This window comes from Pinus tabuliformis, chromosome 5_1 (assembly GCF_031772625.1).
Source record: "Pinus tabuliformis cultivar Carrire ecotype Pingquan chromosome 5_1, CPIR1, whole genome shotgun sequence".
In the NCBI taxonomy this organism is placed as follows: domain Eukaryota; kingdom Viridiplantae; phylum Streptophyta; class Pinopsida; order Pinales; family Pinaceae; genus Pinus; species Pinus tabuliformis.
Window position 1 is genome coordinate 688,041,611 of NC_142305.1, and position 22,857 is coordinate 688,064,467.

Consider the following 22,857-nt stretch of genomic DNA (forward strand, 5'->3'; position numbering starts at 1 on the left):
AGAAATCTAGGGCATTAGCATTAGGGGATTTCTCTTCTATTAGTGACTGCTTGTGAATGCTTTTTACTTGTATAGATTAGGATCTTCTTTATGTTAGATTCATAGTGTTCTTCTTCATCAAACAGTAACCAATGCATGAACATAAATAGACAAGAGACACAACATGTAGGCTATGAGCCAAGGCGAAAACCTCTCACTCTTTGAGAGGAGAAGCCGCACAAATTCTTCTTTTAGAGATTCCAATTGACAAATACCAAGACCAAGACCCTTGACCTATTTGCCACTCCAAGACCAAGACACACGTTCTCTTTGACAGTCAACCTTCTTCTTCTTGACTCCTCTTCCTCTTCGACCTTCTTACCATCGAGACATTGTCACCACCGAGATCTTATCACTGTCTTCACATCGTGATCTCCTTTTTGTGAGACCTCCTTGCTGTCATATAACCGAGACCTTACTTCTGTGATGGCACTGAGACCTTCTTGAGATAGCACTTGTTAGCGCTTGAAATTTCACCTCAGGCTGAGAAAGGTAAACCTCAAGGCAACATCAAACCATTTAGCCTCGTAGCTAGCCCTACGGGGCAGGAGAAGGCTCTCTCCGGTCTATCTCGTAAAATCTTCAATAGATGAGATGACCAATAAGGTAACACTGATATTAGGCTAGTACATTGATAAAAGAGTTTGATTTGGGGTTTTTCTGAGCTGCATGGGCAAAGGAACAGCTTGAACAGAGAAATATAATAAAAAACACAGATTATCGACTGAGGCAAGGTAGGCAAGAAATTTAACACCAAATTTAGTTTAAATGAGATGGCAAGACTGGTGAGGAGCTGACAAGGGCATAGGAGATGAATCCTTGTCAAACAGAAGAAAACATTAAATATGAACAAACTTATAGGCAGAGCATATAATACTATGAATTCTACCTAAACACTTCATTTGTTCATTTAGAAATGGTCATGAAGTGAAATGAAACATAACAGTTTACATATGAAACAAAAGGAAAACTTATGCTAACTTTCATACCACAGGAATCTCAGAAGTCAGAGCTGTGTAATTTCATTAAAAATCTCTGTCAAAAACTGTACAATGAAAGCTCTGTTCTCCACCAGCTCTCAGCACTCAGAACTCTTTCCCTCTCTTACCAAAAAATTATTTTTATACATTAAATCAACTAAAAAAAAAAAAAAAAAACAACAGATCGACCCCCAAAACAGGGGCGCTGTTTCAACTAAAGCCATGAAAATAGAATAGAATCCTCCATCTGCTCTTAAAGATAGATGAGCCTTCCATTATTCCAGCGTGAAGACAAAAATAGGCAAACGAACCTATGAATTCCACTTTGCAACTGCAGTCAAAGAATAGATCATCGGTTCCTGTTTCTCTGCTATGACAGGTGTCTTTGTTTATTTTTGGCTGAAGTGAAGGGCCAGGTGTCAAGGACGTGCGCCAAAGATGATGTTTCTCAGCAGGATAATCTATTGGGAAGATCCGACTGAAGACAATTTTGCAACCTTCAAGAACTTTCAAACGCACAGCTTTTATAACCTGTCTTACATCTCTGCTATTGAAGCCCGATCGAGCAATATCTTTATCATTATTCTCATCAAAAAAAATATCTGATGCACAGAACGCAGTGCACGTAGCATGCTGGCAAGAGCGCCCTCCATCTCTGCTTCATCCCTCATTGCCTGTGTAAATGATTGACCTTGGATATTATATTATCGACAACTTGAGCTAAAGAAATGGTATCTTTCCATCACCATCAGATTTGATCTGTGCCTTGGCCATACATTCTCTGTATCATCAAGAATCACAACTGCTGACTCTGCTCCCAGTACCACATCCAGGTTTTTTTTTTATGTCTGTGGGTACTGTTCCCTTGTGAAATGACTCTAGTGCCAAAATATTTTCCTGTGGGATCAAGAAGTTTTGCCATTTTCAAAGCATAAGCACGCTCCCCCATTGTATAGACATACATCTCATACATCTCATTTGCCTCCTCAAAAACTTGTGCGTGAAAGGTCTAAGTTTCGTCCATATTTGCAAGGACATTAATCTGTACAAGCTACTGCTGGTGTCCCCAACTTCTGAACCAGGATTCAATACTCTTGTTAGGTATGTTGACGTGATGTACGCCTCCTCTTCAGGAAGAATATCAACAAATCGAGCAGAATTCAGCAACGTGTGATCCAAATCCAGTACTAAATATAATTTCTGCCTTGGTAACAATTTCTTCAGATCACTTTCACGTAACCGTTCGATTTCTGTATCTGCAAGTTCGAAATCCTTGTGAATATATTTGAGGGCAACACCAGTTTGATCATTAGACTCAGAATTTTACTCCACCATGCCGCAGCGAATGCAAACTTCCCACATAAATCTAAAAGAAAAAACTAAGCCACAAGCGGAATCCCTGGTTTCGGTACAGTGTTTGGTGTATCAACTCAAGTGTATCTCCTGCTTTGTTGATAGTGCATCTTCCAAGCAGAAAACCTTGTTAGGCAGTGAGGATGGTTGACCAACATTATTTTTAGGCTTCAGGCAAAACTTCAGGCAAAAATGACTTTCTGAAACGATTGTATGTTATCTTTGCCCAGTTATTCTTCAAGCTCTATTATCTTCACAACTGATGAGTCACCAATTTTTTTGAAATACAACTATACGATCATGAGGCTTAATTAGCCTGTGGCTTCTCCATAATTCAACGCTATCTTCAGTATAGACTCATTTGTAGCACTTGTGGTCTCAGCCGCGTGTTTAGGGTCTGCTAACATAGGAAAAATTCCTCTGACAGCAAGACACTGCCTTGCCTGAAATGCACCAGTAAAACTCCATTTTAACCAATTAGTTGTCAACCGTGGAATGACAACAGCTAAAACTGGCATAGTTGGCCTATATTTTGCTATCAACCTTGCAGCACGTCCAGATGATGTGAAAACAACTATAACAGAGGCCTTGACTTTGATTGCTGCACATACCGCTGATGATGCAATGGATTCCAAATGTGTCATTGGTTCGCCCACATATTTCACAGTTTTCTTGAAATAAGCAGCTTGGTTATGAACCTTCTCTGCTTCTGCAAAATCTCATCGAAGTGTTTTAAACCCTCTAGGGTCTCAATCTTAGCAAATATCTGTGTCTGGTGAAGCTCACCAAGCTTAGAAATATAAGCACGAGTTTGTCTGACATCTTCTGCATGGCGAGTATATGACAATGAAATAAAGTCAATGTTGTTCTTTACTCCCCAGGTTGAAATGACATGCTTGTCTGAATCACTCAGTGTAGGTAGATCAATGCGAACTTGCGAGGCATGCATCGTAAACAAGGAATCAGCAAGTGTAGCTGTGTTTTTCACAAGACAAACCACATCTTGACTTTTCACTTCTGCAACCTCCAGCCACACAGAAGTACTCTCACTTCCAGTGAAAAGGTATTGACCAACGAATATCGTGTCACCTTGCTTTACCGCCTGGGGAAGTCCTGAACAGTTTGTTGGTAAAAGTTCTGATGAGGCTTCTCTGCTAGAATCTGCCAATTTGACTCTGACAGAGAACTTTGAGAAGACGGAGTCTAACAGCACTGATACCCTTCCTTTAAGGTAGCACCGAAACTCAGTCTTCAGATCACCAAAATGTAGTTTCCTTTTACCGAACTGTAATATATATATATATATATATATATATACATATACTTTTCCAAACTGTGTAGCACAAAGACCTTCTTTCTGATATTCGAAATTCTGTTTCTATGAGTAGCCAATAAAAGACTCTTGCTGTCATTGTGATCGAAATTACAGAGGGTTCCGAATTTATTTGACTCCACCAAACTATTGTTTCTTCATCGAACTGTGATTCCTTGTTAGGACACCGAAACTTCATCCGTGAGACAATCATCTTCTTCGCTGCTCTTGTTCACTCGAAATCACAAAGACATCTGAATTCTTGATTGTGGAAATGCGAAGTGCCTTCACCCATATATGTAGTGATCTGTCATATATATAAGCCGACATGTCATGTAGCGAAGGGATGTGTCTTATGAGGTGAGCCGACATGTGCAACTTAATTCATTTGGAGGCTGACTTGGATAGGAGAACCATGTGCTTGTCATTGGAGGGCTTCTAGACACTTTAATGGACTCATATACATGCTCAAGGAGAGCTCTTCATACATGCCATTAATTCTTTTGACTTTAATGACTAATCCTAAGGCTTTCAATGGGAGCATCTAAAATAAAATCACTTGCTCATGAAACCCATGAGGCAAGGCTTGCAATAATAATTTTATTTTCTTCTTTTCATCATTTACAAAAATCACAATTACATGTCATTATGAAGACTGAACCTAGTTACACTTTTTCAACACGATGCCCTACGAAGAAGTCCCAAACGATGAAGGCTCCATAATGATAAAGATGAAATTCATGACATTGAAAGGAGGAGCTCTTCAAGCAGCTGAAGGCACCATGATCTCCATTGAAGAGAAAGTAAGCTGCTGAAAACAAGTCCCTAGTTAAGAGGGAGCTTGGACAAGTCCCTGGTTAAGAGGGAGCTTGGGTACATTACTTTTATAGGAATGGGTTGGTCATCCCTGGTTAAGAGGGAGTGACAAATATGGTTCTCTACTTCATGTGTCATGCATTAGACTAGGACTAACAACTGTAAGTCTTAGTGAAGGCCATGAGGAGAGATAGACACATCATTCTTGTCTTCACTTTGGAAGAAAGAATGGAGGATTGGGTAAACATTTGGCATCCTATACTCTTTGAGGATGAGGTAGGGCATCCAAGATAAGGGTAGTTGTAGAGGATCGATATTCTTTGAGGACTGGGAATCCAAGATAAGAATAGTCCTAAGAGGATATACCTTGTGAACACCCAGTTGGGGTATGTGCCTTGAGAGACAATGATGATGGTGTCTATCAATGATTAGTCTTGCTAGCATTGTGCTCTTATCTTGTGGATAGATAGAGTTGTTAGTCAAGGCCTTGCTACTCGGATTCTTATTATGAGAATTCTTCAGATTGAGAATGTCCAAGTACCTTGTATGGATTATGAATACCTCGCCAGTTAAGAGGGAGTGTTCAAATATGTAACTAGGTTTGGTCTTCATAATGACATATGTAATCATGATTTTATGTATTTAATGAAAAGAGAAAAATAAATTTATTATTGTTATTCTTGAGGCATGGGTTGCATGCTCAAGAGAAATTTATTTTTAGGTCAGGCACCCATTGAGTGCTTCCGGTTGAGAAATCAATGCTAGTAGAATTAGGGTTTGATTTCTCTTTCTTGATAATTACTTGTGAATTATGTTGGCTTCTTTTACTTCTTTATTATATTATCTTTCATCAAGAAATTACCAAATTATGTGTGTATATAGATCACAAGAACAAGAGACACAAGATGTAGGCACTCTGCCAGGGAAAAACCCCTATCTAGGGGAAAACCCAGTCAAACTTTTTCCTTCAGTAATTAAGACGAGATAATCCAAGACTCTTCAACCTAGACACAAACTTCCCCCAACCACCAAGTCAACCATTCCTTCCAGCGACTTCAATCTAGATCTTTAACCCTGTAGTAGCAGCATTTCGACCCAACAAATCCAGAATTTCGACCTTCCCAACAATAGAACTTAGTCCCAGCGAAATCCAGAACTTCGATCTTCCAGTAGCAGAACTTTGATCCAACAAATAGCCCAGTAACTTCGCATAAAAGAGAGAGAGAGATAGCCTAGAAACTTCGACTTGCAATTCTTCCTTCTCCTTGAACTTCACACTTTTTCTGTACTTCCTTGATGTGTATTGAACTGCTCTTGTATATATAGCCTCTTCTGTTGGTCGAATTGTCCTCTTGTAGGCCAACTTCATCAGGCAAGGGCCGACTTGGTGTGGAGGTGATAACTTACATTTTTGACTCAATAATCATTTTTTTACATGATTCGAAAGCCCAAGAAGGCTCTTATTAAATGGAAAATGACTCTAATGTCTCAATATAAAATCGAGAAGTCTTCAATGGGGACTTCGACATGTAAAATGATGACCCAAGCATGAAACCCATGCTTTGATAAGTCATTGTAATAATTATAAAAATTTCCTTTTCATTCTTTGACTCAAATATAAATATGAAGACCAAACCTAGTTACATTCTTCAACACTTCTAGGTTTGTCATAAAGTCAATTAAGTCATTGTCATGTATTGAAGACCCATTTGGGCATGTTACATATCGTAAATTTGTAAATAATTTTGTTTGAGTCAAAAGACCCTCCAAGACCTCGTCATGATGCAAAGATCAAGTTGGCCTACATGAAGGGACAAGTTGGCCTAAAGATAGCAATTCGTACCCCTCACAGACCTATAAATAAGAAGGAACTCAACCTCATTTGCACACTCACTCAAGCAAGTTCGATCTCCTCAAGATAGAAGCTAGAAAAGGACGAAAAGGAAGAAGAAAAGAAAAATCGAAGTTTTGGCCCTCTCTCTCTCTCTCTCGTGTTATGGTTTCTATAGTTGTTGGGCAAGTCAAAGTGCTGGAAAGTTGCTTGACAAGTTGAAGTGCTGGAAAGTTGCTAGGCAAGTCGAAGTTGCAGAAGAAAACGCTGGATCGAAGTTGTAGAAGAAACTGCTGGGTCGAAGTTGTAGAAGAAACTGGTGGGTTGATCTTGCAGTAGAATTTGCTGGGAGTTGACATTTCAAAAGAATTTGCTGGAGGTTGAAATTGCAGAAGTTGCTGCAAGGAAAGATGAAAAGGTTTGACTTGGTCTTGGAGGTTCTTGGTCAAAGGTCATAGGTCTTGGAATTCATCAATTGAAGCTCTATAAGAAGAGAATAATTCTTGTGGGGTTTCCTCTCAAGTGGAGAGGTTTTGGCCCTGGTTGATTGCCTACATCTTGTGTCCTCTTGTCTCATTTTCTTTATGATTTGGTAGCTGTTTGATGATAAGAACACTAAATATAATCAAGAGAAAGAAGAAGCTAACTAAGTTAAGTAAAAATACATCACAAGCAGTTATCAAAGTAAGAGAAAAAACCTAATCTAGCTGCCCTAGATTTCTCAACACTTTGTACCTTGCTTCCTTGGGCTGTTGACAAAGTGTGGTCAACACTCGTCATCATTCCTTCCATGATCTTCTCTTCTACTCTGTCCAGGCAATGGTATAAGGCACTGTCTGAATTTTCAGAGGCCTGTTGCTTCTATTACAGGATTTCTTTTCGTGCTGCTTCCAAGGAAAATTCTTCTATTCTCCTCGTGCTGCCTCCCTGGTGTTTCCTTAATATCACCCTGTGTTCTCTATGGTGCAATGCCCTCCTCGAATTCCTGAGAACGCTGTCTCCTGTCCTCCCATGCTGTGTCTGCGTTCTTCTTCTTTCTCTAGTGCTGAGTCTTCTAACTCTTTCCCTGTTCCTTCTCGCTTGTGCTGCCCCTTTTCTTTTTTCTCACGTGTTTTTGCAAATGTTTTTCTCCTCGCCCAGCCATGTCGTGGCATCATTCTGGGGAGTTTTTGCACTGCCATTCCCATGATGGTCGTTCTAACTGTACTGATGGTGGTGTGCTGTTGTGGCCTTCTCCACCAATGGCGAGGCTCCTGGGTAGTAATTTTTTGGCCCCCACAACTCAGCCAGTTCTGTGTCTTCTTTCAGTTATTTGATTTGCAATCTATCATCATCATTATAACAGCTGGGTTACGCTGCCACATGACTCAGCGATTGTAATTTCCCAAGAACTTCCTGCCCCAAAGTTCTGAGTCCATGTCCCAATTCCCAGTCATTTTAATTACAGCAAAAATGAATTAAAATATTTACAATAAGGGGATTAGCCAGTGGCTGTCACAAAGTTCTTCTCTAGTGCCAATGGGGTGTTGGTTCATTGGTGAGGTCCATGGAGTGTCAAGTCATCTACAAGGGTTCCATTTCTGTGTTTTGCCTCATTGCAATGGCATGAGATCAAAAAAATATAAGGTCTCGTTAAGAAAAACTTCTGCACTGTAAGTAGATTGAAACAACTTCAGAAATCAGCAGCAGAAATTAATGAAACATTTAAGAAAATCTGCTCGTGTCACATGCAAATTTCCCTCTCCTTTCAGGCTGGTGCTTGCCAACCACGGGGGGATGTCCCTAGTTGCGCATGCACTGTTTCCACCTATAAATCTGCAAAATAACACAGAAAAACAAGCATGCAATGGTTGTTTTTGACCAGCATATCTGTGGCCAATGAGGTCTTAAAATAATTAGTATATGATTGGTGGAATTATTTCCAATGTTTGCTTTAAAATGGGAAAAATAAAATAGACAGAGTGTGTTAAGTGGCTGATTTTAAACCAAAGAAAAGGCTCATAATTGATATAATTTGCACCGTTGGAATATTGACAAACCGAAAGTCATTGAATAGATCAAAACCAAGCTTTATTCTTCAAAAGCTAGGAGGCTGGTTGGCCTATGAAAACTGTTATAGAACCGAAACTAGTGATGTTTCTGCACTGTAGAATAGAAAGTAGAACAGAGGAGAAGAAATAAATTCTTAGAGAAAGGAGTTATGACTGTATGAGCTGTTGCGAAAGACGATCCAACCTGTTCAAGAGCAACCTATTCCTTTTAATGATCAAGGAGGTTGAATTACCCATGCAAGACTCTCCCTAAACCAATTTGAGAAGAGAGGTGAACTATCCATGCACTTGGATGATGTGGAGATTTGCTTGAGTGACTAACAGTGTAAGTTAAGAAAGCTTAGTTAACTGGACAGAAAAGTGGAGTAGATAATCCTTGCTCCTTGTTGACAAGAGGAAAGGTGGAGTGAAGTGAGGACAAAGTGGATAGAAAGAAACATATGTGCATTAGTCGACTAAGGATAGAGGGGAGTGAAGTAATAATGCACTAGAGTTAAACTGGTGAAGAACTAGGGTGAGGTGGAGATGGACTGGCCATGTGCTTGGGAGAAAAGGAGATGATTCTAGTCTAACTGAAATCAAACTAGAGATAGAGAGAGAGTTAGACTAAAGTGAAGTGGAGAAAAGAGAATGCATGGATTGAGTTAACTCAAGAGAACACCTCGTTGACTCCCCCCATGCATGCATGTGACTTAGTCAACTCCAGAAGATGCCAAGTCATTCCTAGATTCACTCACACATCTCAATAGTCTGCAATTGACTCAGTCAAGCAACCCAGTTAACTCACCAACATATCCAGTCCACCTCAGATTACTCACCACTTTACTCAAGCTTATGTATGCATCCATATCTTGACATTATCACCCTTGCATGACTATTGCTAAAAACAGAAAAGTGTCCACATGTCCTCAAGACCATACTCATTGGACTCGGTTTTTTGTGAGATGTCGTAATATGACATCATAATCACCATGCAAAATCTGCTAAAAATAGAAATATCTCACATGTTGATGAAACCACCCTCATTGGACTTGGTTTTCGGTCGGCAGTCCGAATCAATGTTGCATGAAGCGGGGACCTTTTTTGGAAACGAATCCGTGGAAGGGTCATTTCCCAAAATCTAGGAAGCAAAGCATCTCAGAAGCGTCTACTATATATATATATTTTATATTTTATTTTATTTTTTGCATTTATATTAAAAAAGCATCCAAAATACCAAATTAGTTTTAGAAGATATGGAAACATGCATATTTGTACAGAAATCAAGATAGGTATGGCATCCATTGTACATTAATGATTAATTATTCGAGCATCAACCATCTAGAATCTAGATTCTTCTCCTCTTGTCTAGCCTTTTACTCTACCTCGATTGTCTAGGGATATTAGTCAACATTGCCCAATTTTGATCAAACTACCTAATCCAAGCCTTAAAATATGGTAGAAAAAGCTTAGCATGCTTGATCGATGATTTTGACTTGATTGAAAGGCAATTTTCTGCCAAGGGCATGACAAAGGAGTTCAACAATTAACACCACCAACACTAAGGTACATATAGGGCTTGGTGCTCTTGATTAAATGCCAATCACATACCCTGATACATGATATAATCTAATGAAATGCCACAATCCCATTGATCCTGAATTCCTGAAAATTGTTAAGTCTGTTGAATTTTGAATAGGATATGAAATTCTATTTTCTCCATATTAAGTTCGATGAGACTCGAACCACTCTCAAACATCCTGAGTCACTTTTACTTTAAGAATTTAACATTACCATGAGGGAGCATCTAGCAAGCATCTAAGGAGCATTAAGGGAGCACCTTGGGAGTGTCCAAAAAGCCCCAACCCAAATTAAGTCAAAGAAAAAACTAAAAAAAAAATAAAGAACCCTGCGGAACCGCTTGTCTCCCTTCGGATCCGCTTGGGATTTGTACCGCGGATGGGGCCGACAAAGATGATTCCTGGAAATTCGGAACCGTGTCGGCCTGTTTTGTGGTTCTAGATTTCTGAACCACGGATCCGCTCGGGATCTGTATGGATTTGTGCCCGATCCGGTGCGGAACCGTGGTTCAGAAATCTAGAACCACAGATCGGGCCGACACGGTTCCGAATTTCCAAGAATTGTCTTTTCCAGCCCGATCTGCGGTTCCGGATTTCCAAACCACGAATCTGATGGCGGATCCCCCACGGATTTGTACGGGACTCGGTTCCCGGTTTGGATCCTTGGGGGGGAGCGTTTCATGCAACATTGGTCCGAATATGTGATCAGATCTGATGTGCAAAACCCGCTAAAATTAGATCCATCTCACATATTGCCCAAAAGTAGCTCATTGACATCACAAGCTTTGCAAGGATCTCAAATTTATCATCGCAATTGACATGGGAGACTCTGAACTGAAGCTGTCATTGCAAGTGTCATGCATGTAATCTGGAAAGGGCTCACTAGAATCCTGAGATCACAAGGACTCTGAATATGTAATCAATACTGCCATGTGAGCCTTTGAACTCTGTCTCCTAAAATGTAGAACTGCTAAAAATAACAACTCTCTACAATCTGATGAAAATTTGGGCAAAAACCATGTCTGGATAACCATAACACCGCTGAATCCATATTCCAACAAATCTCCATTGAGGCAACCCCTGGCCTAAGCAAAGCTGTATTTGAATATGTCTCTGAACCTCCAGCCTGATGAAATGTGCTGGTCATTAACCCTTTAAATTTGCAAAGAGGCAAATTTAGGGATTAACAAGTCTGGTGCAATTCCCAGGCAACGCAACTTGGTGCAGCTTGTTGGGGTGTCTTTGTTGAAGGCTTGAAGCTTCGAATGAAAAAAAGTACTCGTCTAGCAAGCTGCAAGATAGCTTCCTACATAAAGTAACAGTGGAGACCACCAATCAGAATTGTTTTTTGGTATGTTTCTTTTCAGCTGATATAAGGGGAATGGGGGAAATTAGTTTGCAAATGTTTGACAATCCTCAAATATTCTCATCATTTTCTTTGTAACTATCTTCGTGAAGCTACAATGAAGAAATTTTGTATTCTGCTTGCTTATGCTTCAGGAAATCATGCAAGAAATTTTGATGGATCGTGTTCTCCCCCTTCCCAGCTTTTATGAGTTATATTTTTTGCCTCTGTAAACTTGTACTCTTCAGACCTTAACAACTGATGCTCAAGCTCCATAACATCTTCTTGGAGAAAATTATTTTGAACATTTGTGTTCAAGAGACTCTTTTTGATGCTTAGCTGTGGCCTATGTTCCTATTACGTTGCACTATATTGTCTACCTGTCATTTTGCTCCAACCTCTTACAAACTGGAAGCAATGTGTTCATCTTGAAGATTAGTTTTGCTGTATGAACACTGAAATAGAGTTGTAAACATAATTCGTTAGCCTTACCCAGATTTTGTTGTTTTGATGTTCTTTGATGGAGGATCTAAACCTAATACAGGAATCTAGTGATGCAGTGACTAAGCGATCTTTATAGACACAGAGACCAGTGTTAAGTTGTTATTAACTTTACTATTATATGGTCATAATAGATCCATGGTGGTCTCAAATTCCCAGACATTTCCATTACTTTTTCAACTAGTTGGGCTGTTTTGATATTTACTGGTGCAGCCATGGTTCTGAAAATTGGCAGTATTCTATGCCATTATATTGCTAGGTGCTTTAGCATTGCAGACAGTGATACCATGCTTAGTTCAATTTGAACAAATTTCATCCTTCGTTACATATTTCTAGGGAGAACAGCTGTTACTTGTCTTGAACCTGGGATACTAAACTTTACAAAAGATGACTTTGTGATTTGTCTCTTCTAGGCAAAATAATGTGAATTGACTATTATTTGGACGTTGCATTTACAATTGTCAAATGATTATATCAAGAGAAAAATTTCTTTTGGTGTTGAGTATGTTTGGTTAGCTCTTCATTCATGTTAGAAATGAATGCTTGGTTTTATATTGATATATGTCTTTGTTTGAGTTCTCAGGGTATGGTTTCTCATACAATTCTGTGTCTTGAACACAATATAGGAAATCTGTAAGGTGGGGGCACTGAGACATGCTGTTCGGGTTTTCAATTGGATGAAGAACCAGCGTAACTATAGAGCTCGAAATGACATATATAATATGATGATTAGGTTGTATGCAAGACATAATATTACTGATCAAGCACGTGGTCTGTTTTTTGAAATGCAAAAATGGAGGTATGATTTGTTTTTGTTATAACTGATCATATTGATTAATATATGTTGTAAGCAACACATTTCGTTTTCTATGTTAAGTATTATGGCATTGAAATGAAGTTCTGGAGTTGTGAAAATTAATCTTTGTCTTTTATTTTTTCAATTTGAAATTAGAGGTAGACTCTGGAACATGAGTCGATGAAAGAGCTGATATAAATAGGTTGGTGAAGTTACTTAGAGGATCTGAAGTACCCATTAGAGACTTTTGTTTAAAACATTTTGAAGATCGTAAGAGCATTATCAGAGCCATATACAAATGCGACATCAGAATATTAGTCATATACTAATTAACTGTGTGTAATGCACCATAAATAAATCTATAAATTAAAGGAGAAAAAATGGTTACTATTTGGTTTTTCACTTTTGTGATGACATTTTCAATCTTTGAACTGTTAACGAAATTAGGAAATGAAATTCCTGCTCCTGTATATGGTAAAATGTTTCTGAGGTGCATCACATATCTGTAGGGAGCAATGCTGTAAATGCTATTAAGGGAAAATATTTCTAAGCAAATACAAGTTGATTGCTATTAGACTTGAGCATACAATGGCCAGTAGTAATGGCTGGAAATTGTAATGATAATTACTTCTACAAGTTTTCTTGATTTTACAAGCTCATTCAAATTTCATACAATGACAGGGATCTAAATATCAAATATAGCTATTTCCTTCTGCTGTATGAGATGTTTTTGGTTATAGATTTTCTCACTTTGCTTCCATTGGTAGGTGCAAACCAGATGTGGAAACATATAATGCTTTAATCAATGTCCATGGCAGAGCAGGACAATGGCGGTGGGCTATGAACATATTTGATGATATGCTTCGTGCGGGTGTATGTATGGATAAAGTCTCCTCCATAGCTATTTTTTTAATTTATTGGCTTCTGTGGAAATCCATATAGCTTCTGGGGCTTACATTAGATGATATTCCAAATGGTTTATATTTTACACCAAAACTTTTGGAGAAGAGTTTGAGTATAGATTCTCTGCATATGTGGATAACATAAGATTAGGTTCATCAGTCAATTACATTCAACTTTCAGTGTTTGGGGATTGTTTAAGCCCACCAGTTAGTTGAGGATGGCAGTGAACCTTAGGGTTTGATTTGTGTTAATTGTCCTTGTGGGTTATGTTAACACTCAAAACATCTGTTCCAAATATAGACTCTGGAAGAGTTAACACTTGAAACTGGAAAAGTTAAAAGGTAACTAGGGAAGTTGATATCACCTCACACAACCCCCCTGCACTTCAGGTTAGTGCATGTCATCCTTGGGGGGAATCTCTATGCAATCCTGAGATAAAATATAGACCTGGGGAATAGAGTACTCTTCCTAACTGGGAGCATTTGTTATGTTAAATTCAAACCTCAAATCTGTGTGAAATAAATCCACAGAGCAAGCTGTGATGCAAATTTACACCTAATAATTTAATTCCACATTTAGAACCATGCATAACTGCTGTTAGAACATAAAACACCTCAAATCTGCATATAAAAATATAAAAAGCAACAATCTTTAAATCTGGAAATGAATAACTATGACAGTGCCTAGAATTCCATGGGTAATGGACTGGAAAATCAACTAATTAGGAGTAATTCCCAAGGTTGCTTCAGAAAATTCAGGTAAAGTAAGGAAACACATCCAACAAATGAGATCTAACTGCCAAATAAGATGACACATTTATTCCAAAGCTGCACGTACTTGAAAGTTTGGAGATATTGGCATTAATTTCATAGCACCTCTAGGAGATGTCAAATCACTTCAAAAGCACCTTCTCTCACCAAGGCCAGGGATAAATTCATGTGAACATGACGAGAATTACATTTAACTCTCAATGAATAATATGCTCTTTCACACTTATTCAAATTGAATGGTAGGATAAGAAGACGAGAACTCAAGCCATGAATCCAAGAACCAAAGAAGAACCTATAATCCTCTCTAGCCATCATGTTTTTATAAAATTTGCTTGAAGCTGTACAAAGGACATGAATATGAATAGAATAGATAAAGATAGTCATATGTCAAAAAAACAAACTTCAACTAGAATGCATGAGCAAAAGAAGGAAAATACACTGTAATAGTCAAAATCCCAGTAACAATAGGCCTCCACAAGTGCCCTTTGCTGCAGGAATAGTAAAGTGCATGGTACTCTAATATCCAGGAATAGCTTCAACAACTCCTTCCCATGCCGTCAAGGGTGTGTAAGTGCTCTTCAAAAGACAGACAAGATATGCTTTTCTTGGAAAATAGAAGATATAAAAACCATGACGAATCTCCTCAAGAAGTGTGCTCTGGGTAGCTCTAAACAACAATCTCCTCCTCAAAAAATAGCAGTAAAATGACGCCTAAGTCAAACTCCAAGAATAGACCTCTAAAAATTGTAGTTTCCTTTCAAGTGGGGTACACTAAGTTCCTCCTATAATGCTCCAGAGTCCATACTGATCCAGACCTTGAAAAGTTGACCAAAAACCAAATTTCTTGGGATGGTGTAAAGCCTGATCCAATTCCTCTATTACTCCTGATATTGTATGAGGCCTTACACTTGTGACTTTCATCACACATGTCAGAGGCTTGCAGGATGATATTGATGGAGCATTGGATAAACTAGGGGTACATTGTTGGTGCCTAAGTTACCAGAAACGCGGATCCCCATTTCCAAAATGGAAACTGGTATGATCCTTGTCAGAAACACTGTGAAAACTTTCTTGTGCCGTTTAAAAAATCGGAAACTTCAGATTTGGAATTGGATACATTTCCAAGGGTTTTGACGAAAATCGTGATCGAAATCCACCCATAAAATGTTAAAAAGCGTGGAAAATTTGTATAGCCATAAATAAATAATAAAAATGAAGAAATCAGTTTTGCAAATAAACTCACCATAAAGTTATAAACGCAGTCTCATAATGTCTCTTCTAAATCTTTAGAAACAACAGCGCTCCATATATTTATCTAGGATTCTTACTACTCAGAAAAAGATATCTGTTCAAAAATACAAACAGAAGGGATTGATGAATGTCTTCGTAAAGAGATTTATTTGAGCAATTAATTTTCAGTTTGGTTAAGACATTGTCAATTGTTATTGATTTTTCTCTTGATTTCATAAATCCCTCTAATATAACAAATCTTCTCTAGCCAATCTTTTGCCTGCATATAGTCAAGAGACCAAGCTAACGTTGAGAAGATTGAAATGTTCAAATCGGTCTTGACGGAATATCCTAGTGATCCCATGGGCTTTTCAATTGTCATGCAAGGAAGATAGATACCACCTGCCTTGCATGACACATTCTTTGTAAGAGTTGGACCCGAAAGCACAAAGGTTGTAGCATTTTTGTGTTGGAATTTCTAAATCTATCTGTTAGAAATCCTTTCTATACTTTTTGATTTATTTCTTCCTACTTGTTCTGTTAATTAACAAGTTATTTACCATGTAAATACTGAAAATAAATACATACAGTCTCAACACATACAGATCATCAACTGAATGAAAAACAAGCACACAAGTGACACCGTTATTTTTGGACTAATGTCCCCTAAAAAACCCAATGCGGGAAAACCGGTGCAACTATCTGAGGGTTTTATTATTAAGCAGTTTTAGAATACAATCTGGGTGCCAGAAATGGCTCACCCAACAAAGAATGCCCTCGGCAGTAGCACCTCCCAGTCGGAGACAGATATCAGCCCCAATCTGCCCCACGAAATTTCCTAGCGTCAACCTTTAGGGTCTGTGTCAGCCTCTCTGGCCCTGCGTTAGCCTAGCATTAGCCTCTTCGGCCCAACGTTAGCCTCTTGGGGCTTTACGCCAGCGTCTGGAGCCTCTACGTCTCCCACGTTGGCCCTCCTCAGGCTCTGCGTAGCTCCTAGCTGCCTCTGCGTGGCCTCTGGCTGCTTCTGCGTGGCCTCTAGCTGGCTTTACATCAACCCTCTCTCGGCTTCTGCACCGATGCTCCCGGTACCCTCTTTGCCTCTATGCTTCTGCATTCACTATCCCTCAACTGCAACTCTGATCACTCCTTCGATTTCCTCAGCAAGCCCTGCCCCAGAAAATCGAATTCTTGATCAACTCGGTGTGTTCTCCAAGTGACCTCGTCAAGGATGATGCTCTTGGCCCTCGCCATTGCCTCCTCGTACTTTTCGTTCTCAGCTGGGTCAACTGGGATCGCTATCATGTTCAAGGCGAAGTGCTTGAGACGATTCCTGTCTAGAACGGACAAGATCTTGGCCTTCCAGACTACGAAGTTTGAGGCTCTGTCCAGTCTGTCCTGATCTCTTACCCCATTCACTGCCATTTCGCTGCTCCTCTTTCGACTCTTCTGAGTCTCTCTACTTCCCTCCTGGAAGTTCTTGGTGTGACTCTCTTTGAGCCTCGATTTCCCTCTTGGAAACCCCTCTGCCAATGTCGAGATGCTCCCACTCCGATCGTTAGTGCAGCTGCACCACTGATCCAGATTTCTTGGCTAGAAATCCTCGGCAGCAACTCCCTCCTCCTTGGTCTTGCCTTGTTAGGTATTGTTCTGACCACAGTACCCCACCAGCTTCACTCTGCAACTTACTCACAGCCTCTTATGCCCTAGCGAACTGAAGGTTAGAGCCTCTAGGCTCTGCGCAATCCCGACACTAGCAAAATCCACACCTCCTGGCCACGAGCGTCAATCCTTCCTCACTGAGAAAGATGATCGGGCACTGCGTAGGTTAGGTCTGCTCCTCTCTGCCACTGCGCTGATCCTCTTCCCGGCTCGAACTGATGACGCAGGCACTGCGTCACCCCTTCCTTGCTGCTTTTACGCTAGGAACAACTTCTGTCACTCGGGACAGCTGTTGCTGCTCTGCTCGGCTTATGCCCTCAGTTATCTTGTGATCTGTAACCACGCTTCGATACCATGTGGGAATTTCTAAATCTATCTGTTAGAAATCCTTCCTGTACTTTTTGATTTATTTCTTCCTACTTGTTCTGTTAATTAACAAGTTATTTACCATGTAAATATTGAAAATAAATACAAGTACAGTCTCAAGTTTCAACACATACAAATCATCAACTGAAGGAAAAACAAGCACACAAGTGACACCGTTATTTTTGGACTAATGTCCCCAGAAAAATCCAAAGCGGGAAAACCGGTGCAACTATCTGAGGGTTTTATTATTAAGCAGTTTCAGAATACAATATGGGTGCCAGAAATGACTCACCCAATAGAGAAGGCCCTCGGCAGTAGTACCTCTCAGTCGGAGACAGATATCAGCCCCAATCTGCCCCACGAAATCTCCCAGCTTCAGCCTCTAGGATCTGCGTCAACCTCTCTGGCCTTGCGTCAACCCAACGTTAACCTCTTTGGCCCAGCGTCAGCCTCTCGGGGCTCTGCGTCAGCCTCTGGAGCCTCTGCGTCTCCCACGTTGGCCCTCCTCAGGCTCTGCGTGGGCTCTGTCTGCCTCTGCGTGGCCTCTAGCTGGCTCTGCGTCAACCCTCTCTCGGCTTCTGCACTGATGCTCCTGGTACCCTCTCTGCCTCTCTGCTTCTGCATTCACTGCCCATTAACTACAACTTTGATCACTCCCTTGATTTCCTAAGCAAACCCTGCCCCAGAAATCAAATTCTTGATCAACTCGGTGTGTTCTCCAAGTGACCCTCAAGCCTCCTCTTATTCTTTTCTCGTTGACAATTCAACGACCGAGATTAAGTCCCTAATCAATGGCTAAGATTAGATCTAGCTTGATCCATGACTATTGGACCATTCTAACTCAGTTTTATATTAATTCACATTAATATTTTATTTTCCCTAAGTTTAGAATTAGGGACTTCATTAAAAATATTAATTATTTTAATATCTCTCAAACTGGTTAGATTCTGCCCAAACCATTTCTGGGTATTGGAGATCTCATGTGCTTTAGCCTCTCCACCAATTTTCGTGGCTAGAGCACATCCAATGCTACCCCAAATCAACATTCCCTCTTAGCGAGGACTGTGCTCTAGTAATACTCCTCGCTGAGCATCACCCTGATCATCCAGCATCGGTCCCTGTACTGATGCTAGGCCTGCTGCCCAACATCCTCTGCATTGCTGCATCATGTACTGCTACCCATGGCTCTGCCACTGCCACTGCTGCATCTGCACTTCAACCCTTCTCATCATGCTGCATCGTGTTGCTCATAGCATTGCCACTGCTAATTGTTGCACTGCAACTCAGTTACTGAGAAGTAAGTAACTGATCTCTCAACTCTGACATCTCCGTCAGGCTAGAAACACTCCTGATGCTGAAGCTCCCTTTGTCGCTCCATCCACATTTGTCTCTACCGACATCTGCCAGTCCTACAACTCCTCTTCGAGGCTCTCGTAGCAAGGTATAATCCAAGAGGTTGGGTACCTCGAGGATATTGCCCCTCATCGCCTGTAATCTGTTTGATTACAGCTTGATGTCTCCCCACTTCCTCTCAAGTGGCGCATGAGCACTCATGGCACAATCATCATCTGTCTCCACTTCTTTCTTCGCCCTTGCAGGTGCAACCTTGGTCTGAGAAGCCTCTCCCTTGCTCTTGTTCCTCGGACACTGGCTCGCATAGTGACCCAGTTCATTTGACCTTGGAGAGGTCCTTCTTCTTCTGTTTCTCCTCCTCTTCCTCCTTGATTTTGACCCCTTTGCCGGTGCTTCTCGCCTTGGTTAGCTTTCTGATCTCTTCTTGACGAAGAGCCGCCCACAGTTCCTCCCAATCTGGAAGGGTCGACTTGCCTAGTATGCTCTAGACAAATACCTCCCAATCCTCTGAGACTGCGTTCAATGCAGTCCTCACCATCATCTCCTCATCCGGTGTCGGCCCTATGGAAGTCAGCTGATTCCGGATCTCTTTCAATCGACCGAGGGAGGTGTCTATCTGTTCTCCCTTCTTCATTTGGTATGACCGTAGATGATTTTTGTAGTAGCATCTTCCTCTGCACAGAAGTACGTTGATATCATTTCATCAGGGCCTCCCACATCGCATGTCATGTCCTTTTTGGCAATATGTGGTACTACATGGTCCTTCACCCCGTCAAGGATGATGCTCTTGGTCCTCTCCATTGCCTCCTCGTACTTTTCGTTCTCAGCTGAGTCAACTGGAATCGCTATCGTGTTCAAGGCAAAGTGCTTAAGACGATTCCTGTCCAGAAAGGACAAGATCTTGGCCTTCCAGACTATGAAGTTTGAGGTTCTGTCCAGTTTGTCCTGATCTCTTACCCCATTCACTGCCATTTCGCTGCTCCTCTTTCGACTCTTCCGAGTCTCTCTACTTCACTCCTGGAAGTTCTCGGTGTGACTCCCTCTGAGCCTCGATTTCCCTCCTGGAAACCCCTCTGCTAATGTCAAGATGCCCCCACTTCGATCGTTAGTGTAGCTGCGCCATTGATCCGTATTTCTTGGCTAGAAATCCTCGACAGCAACTCCCTCCTCCTTGGTCTTGCCTTGTTAGGTACTGTTTTGACCACAATACCCCACCAGTTTCACTCTGCAACTTACCCATAGCCTCCTATGCCCCAAAAAACTGAAGGTTAGAGCCTCTAGGCTCTGCGCAATCCTGGCACTAGCAAAATCTGCACCTCTTGGCCACGGGTGTCAATCCTTCGTCATTGAGAAAGATGATCGGGCACAGTGTAGGTTAGGTCTGCTCCTCTCTGCCACTGCGCTGATCCTCTTCCTGGCTCGAACTGATGACACAGGCACTGCATCACCCCTTTGTTGCTGCTTTTCCGCTAGAAACAACTTTTGTCACTCGGGACAACTGTTTCTGCTACTGCTGCTCTGCTCGGCTGATACCCTCAGTTATCCTGTGATCTATAACCACGCTCTGATACCATGTTGGAATTTCTAAATCTATCTATTAGAAATCCTTCCTGTACTTTTTGATTTATTTCTTCCTACTTGTTCTGTTAATTAACAAGTTATTTACCATGTAAATATTGAAAATAAATACAAGTACAGTCTTAACACATACAAATCATCAACTAAAGGAAAAACAAGCACACAAGTGACACCATTATTTTTGGACTAATGTCTCCGGAAAAACCCAATGCGGAAAAACCGGTGTAGCTATTTGAGGGTCTTATTATTAAGCATTTTTAGAATACACAATCTGGGTGCCAGAAATGGCTCACCCAACAGAGAATGCCCTCGGCAGTAGTACCTCTCAGTCAGAGATAGATATCAGCCCCAATCCGCCCCACGAAATCTCCTAGCGTTAACCTCTAGGGTCTGCGTCAGCCTCTCTGCCCTGCGTCAGCCTAGTGTTAGCCTCTAGGGTCTGCGTCAGCCCAGCGTTAGCCTCTCTGGCCCAGCGTCAGCCTCTCGGGGCTCTGCGTCAGCCTTTGGAGCCTCTGCATCTCCCACGCTGGCCCTCCTCAGGCTCTGCGTAGCCTCTAACTGCCTCTGCATGGCCTCTGGCTGCTTCTGCGTGGCCTCTAGTTGGCTCTGCATCAACCCTCTCTTAGCTTTTGCATTGATGCTCCCGGTACCCTCTTTGCCTCTTTGCCTCTCTACCTCTGCATTCACTGCGCCTTAGTTGCAACTCTGATCACTCCTTCGATTTCCTTAACAAGCCCTGCCCCAGAAAATCGAATTCTTGATCAACTCGGTGTGTTCTCCAAGTGACCCTCAAGCCTCCTCTTATACTTTTCTCGTTCACAATTCAACGGTCGAGATTAAGTCCCTAATCAATGGCTAAGATTAGATATGGTTTGATCCATGACTTTTGGACCATTCTAACTCAGTTTTATATTAATTCACATTAATATTTTATTTTCCCTAAGTTTAGACTTAGGGACTTCATTAAAAATATTAATTATTTTAATATCTATCAAACTGGTTAGATTCTGCCCAAACCATTTCTGGGTATTGGAGATCTCATGTGCTTTACCCTCTCCACCAAATTTCGTGGCTAGAGCACATATGATGCTACCCCAAATCAACATTCTGATTACATTACTAATGATGATAATAATATGTTGAATGTTATAATAATCACTAATGATGATGACGATGTTTATGCTAAATTGATGATGATGATTTGTTTATGTTGAATTCATGATGATGATTATGTATTTTTAGATATAGAATCTAAATTCTACAAGATGAATGGTAATATGAAATTTTTATTTTGTTATATATATATATATCTGTGTATGTGTTGTTTCCTTGCTGTATCGTATCCAAATTTTTTGAAAATTTGTTGTATCTGTATCTCTGCAACTTAGGTTGGTGCGCACTTTCTTAGATATTGCTTCCCTTGTGACAGTTTATCTGTTGACCACCTTGGTGGGTGTCGTGTCTCTCTAATGGGAGTTTTGCTTGCACATTTGCCTAGCTTTGTGATGATCTTTAGTGTTGAGCTTAGAGAATTGTGCTATTAGTTGATTGATTTTGGTCAAGTATCGTGGTTAGAGGATACTCATCCTACTCATCTTTCGTTGGATTATCATATGTGGTGGTTTTTCTATTAAAGTGCTCTTCATTTGTATGCATTTCATTGGTGGATCAACTTTATAGTGATTATTTTGATGACTTTTATGAGATCTTCACCTTTGATTGTTGAGTGCTCTAGGTCACATGAGAATTCTTAGCATGGCGGTGCTATTCTTAGTATCTTGTCTCATCATTTGGAGAGAGCACTCCACCTTGGCATAGTTTTGTATGATGATCTAGTACTCTCCATGGGTACATGTGTATGTGTTTTGAGGAGGCATGGATCTATTAGACACGTGGGCTTGCTTTGCATTGGTATAGCATCTTGGTGTCATTGGTATTTCTTCTAGGAGAGTGCTCCTCATATGTACAATTTTCTTGGGTGGATTTAGTCGTCTCAATTGCTAATTTCGATGGGTTGACTTGATTTGAGCCTTCTTATTAGAATTCCCTTGGTCATGTTATCGATCTTTTTAGAAGGGACACTAGATCCTAATAACCTTGCTAGATGGGCATACAAGGCAGGTACCCACTATCACCTCGACTCAAACCCCTGCTATTAAGGCCCAACACCTCCGAAAAGGAGGAGTCCATAGATATCCCCCAACAACTCCAGTGTATGTTCAGTGCCTTATATAGAGTCAAGGGGTAGAGATGTTCTTAGTCTATCTATTGTCCTGTGTAAAGATAGTGCTAACACAAAGTAGAATTTTAGCAACAAGTATTAGCAACTAAAACAATTAAAAGATATATCATGTAACTCGTGGATTTTTGTCTACTAAAGTTACCCTAACCAAATATGTGATTATTTATTAATTT

The 22,857-nt window shown here is 40.6% G+C and overlaps 1 protein-coding gene and 2 pseudogenes across 2 annotated transcripts in view; 1 reads left to right on the top strand and 2 right to left on the bottom strand.

The window, feature by feature from the left end:
- Positions 1 to 22,857, top strand: part of EMB2654 (Tetratricopeptide repeat (TPR)-like superfamily protein) — a 487,353-nt gene that overhangs the window by 71,582 nt on the left and 392,914 nt on the right. The window contains exons 2-3 of one of the 2 annotated variants that reach the window (XM_089432755.1): positions 12,414 to 12,586; positions 13,351 to 13,456. In XM_089432755.1, the coding sequence (XP_089288881.1) occupies positions 12,414 to 12,586; positions 13,351 to 13,456 (279 nt within the window). Of the gene's footprint in view, positions 1 to 12,370; positions 12,587 to 13,350; positions 13,457 to 22,857 lie in introns of both variants that reach the window. The other variant, XM_089432756.1, reaches the window with a different exon arrangement.
- On the bottom strand, positions 1,230 to 2,342 carry LOC149166816 (RNA polymerase II C-terminal domain phosphatase-like 4 pseudogene; annotated as a pseudogene).
- LOC149166817 (pyruvate kinase 1, cytosolic pseudogene) lies at positions 2,567 to 7,512 on the bottom strand (annotated as a pseudogene).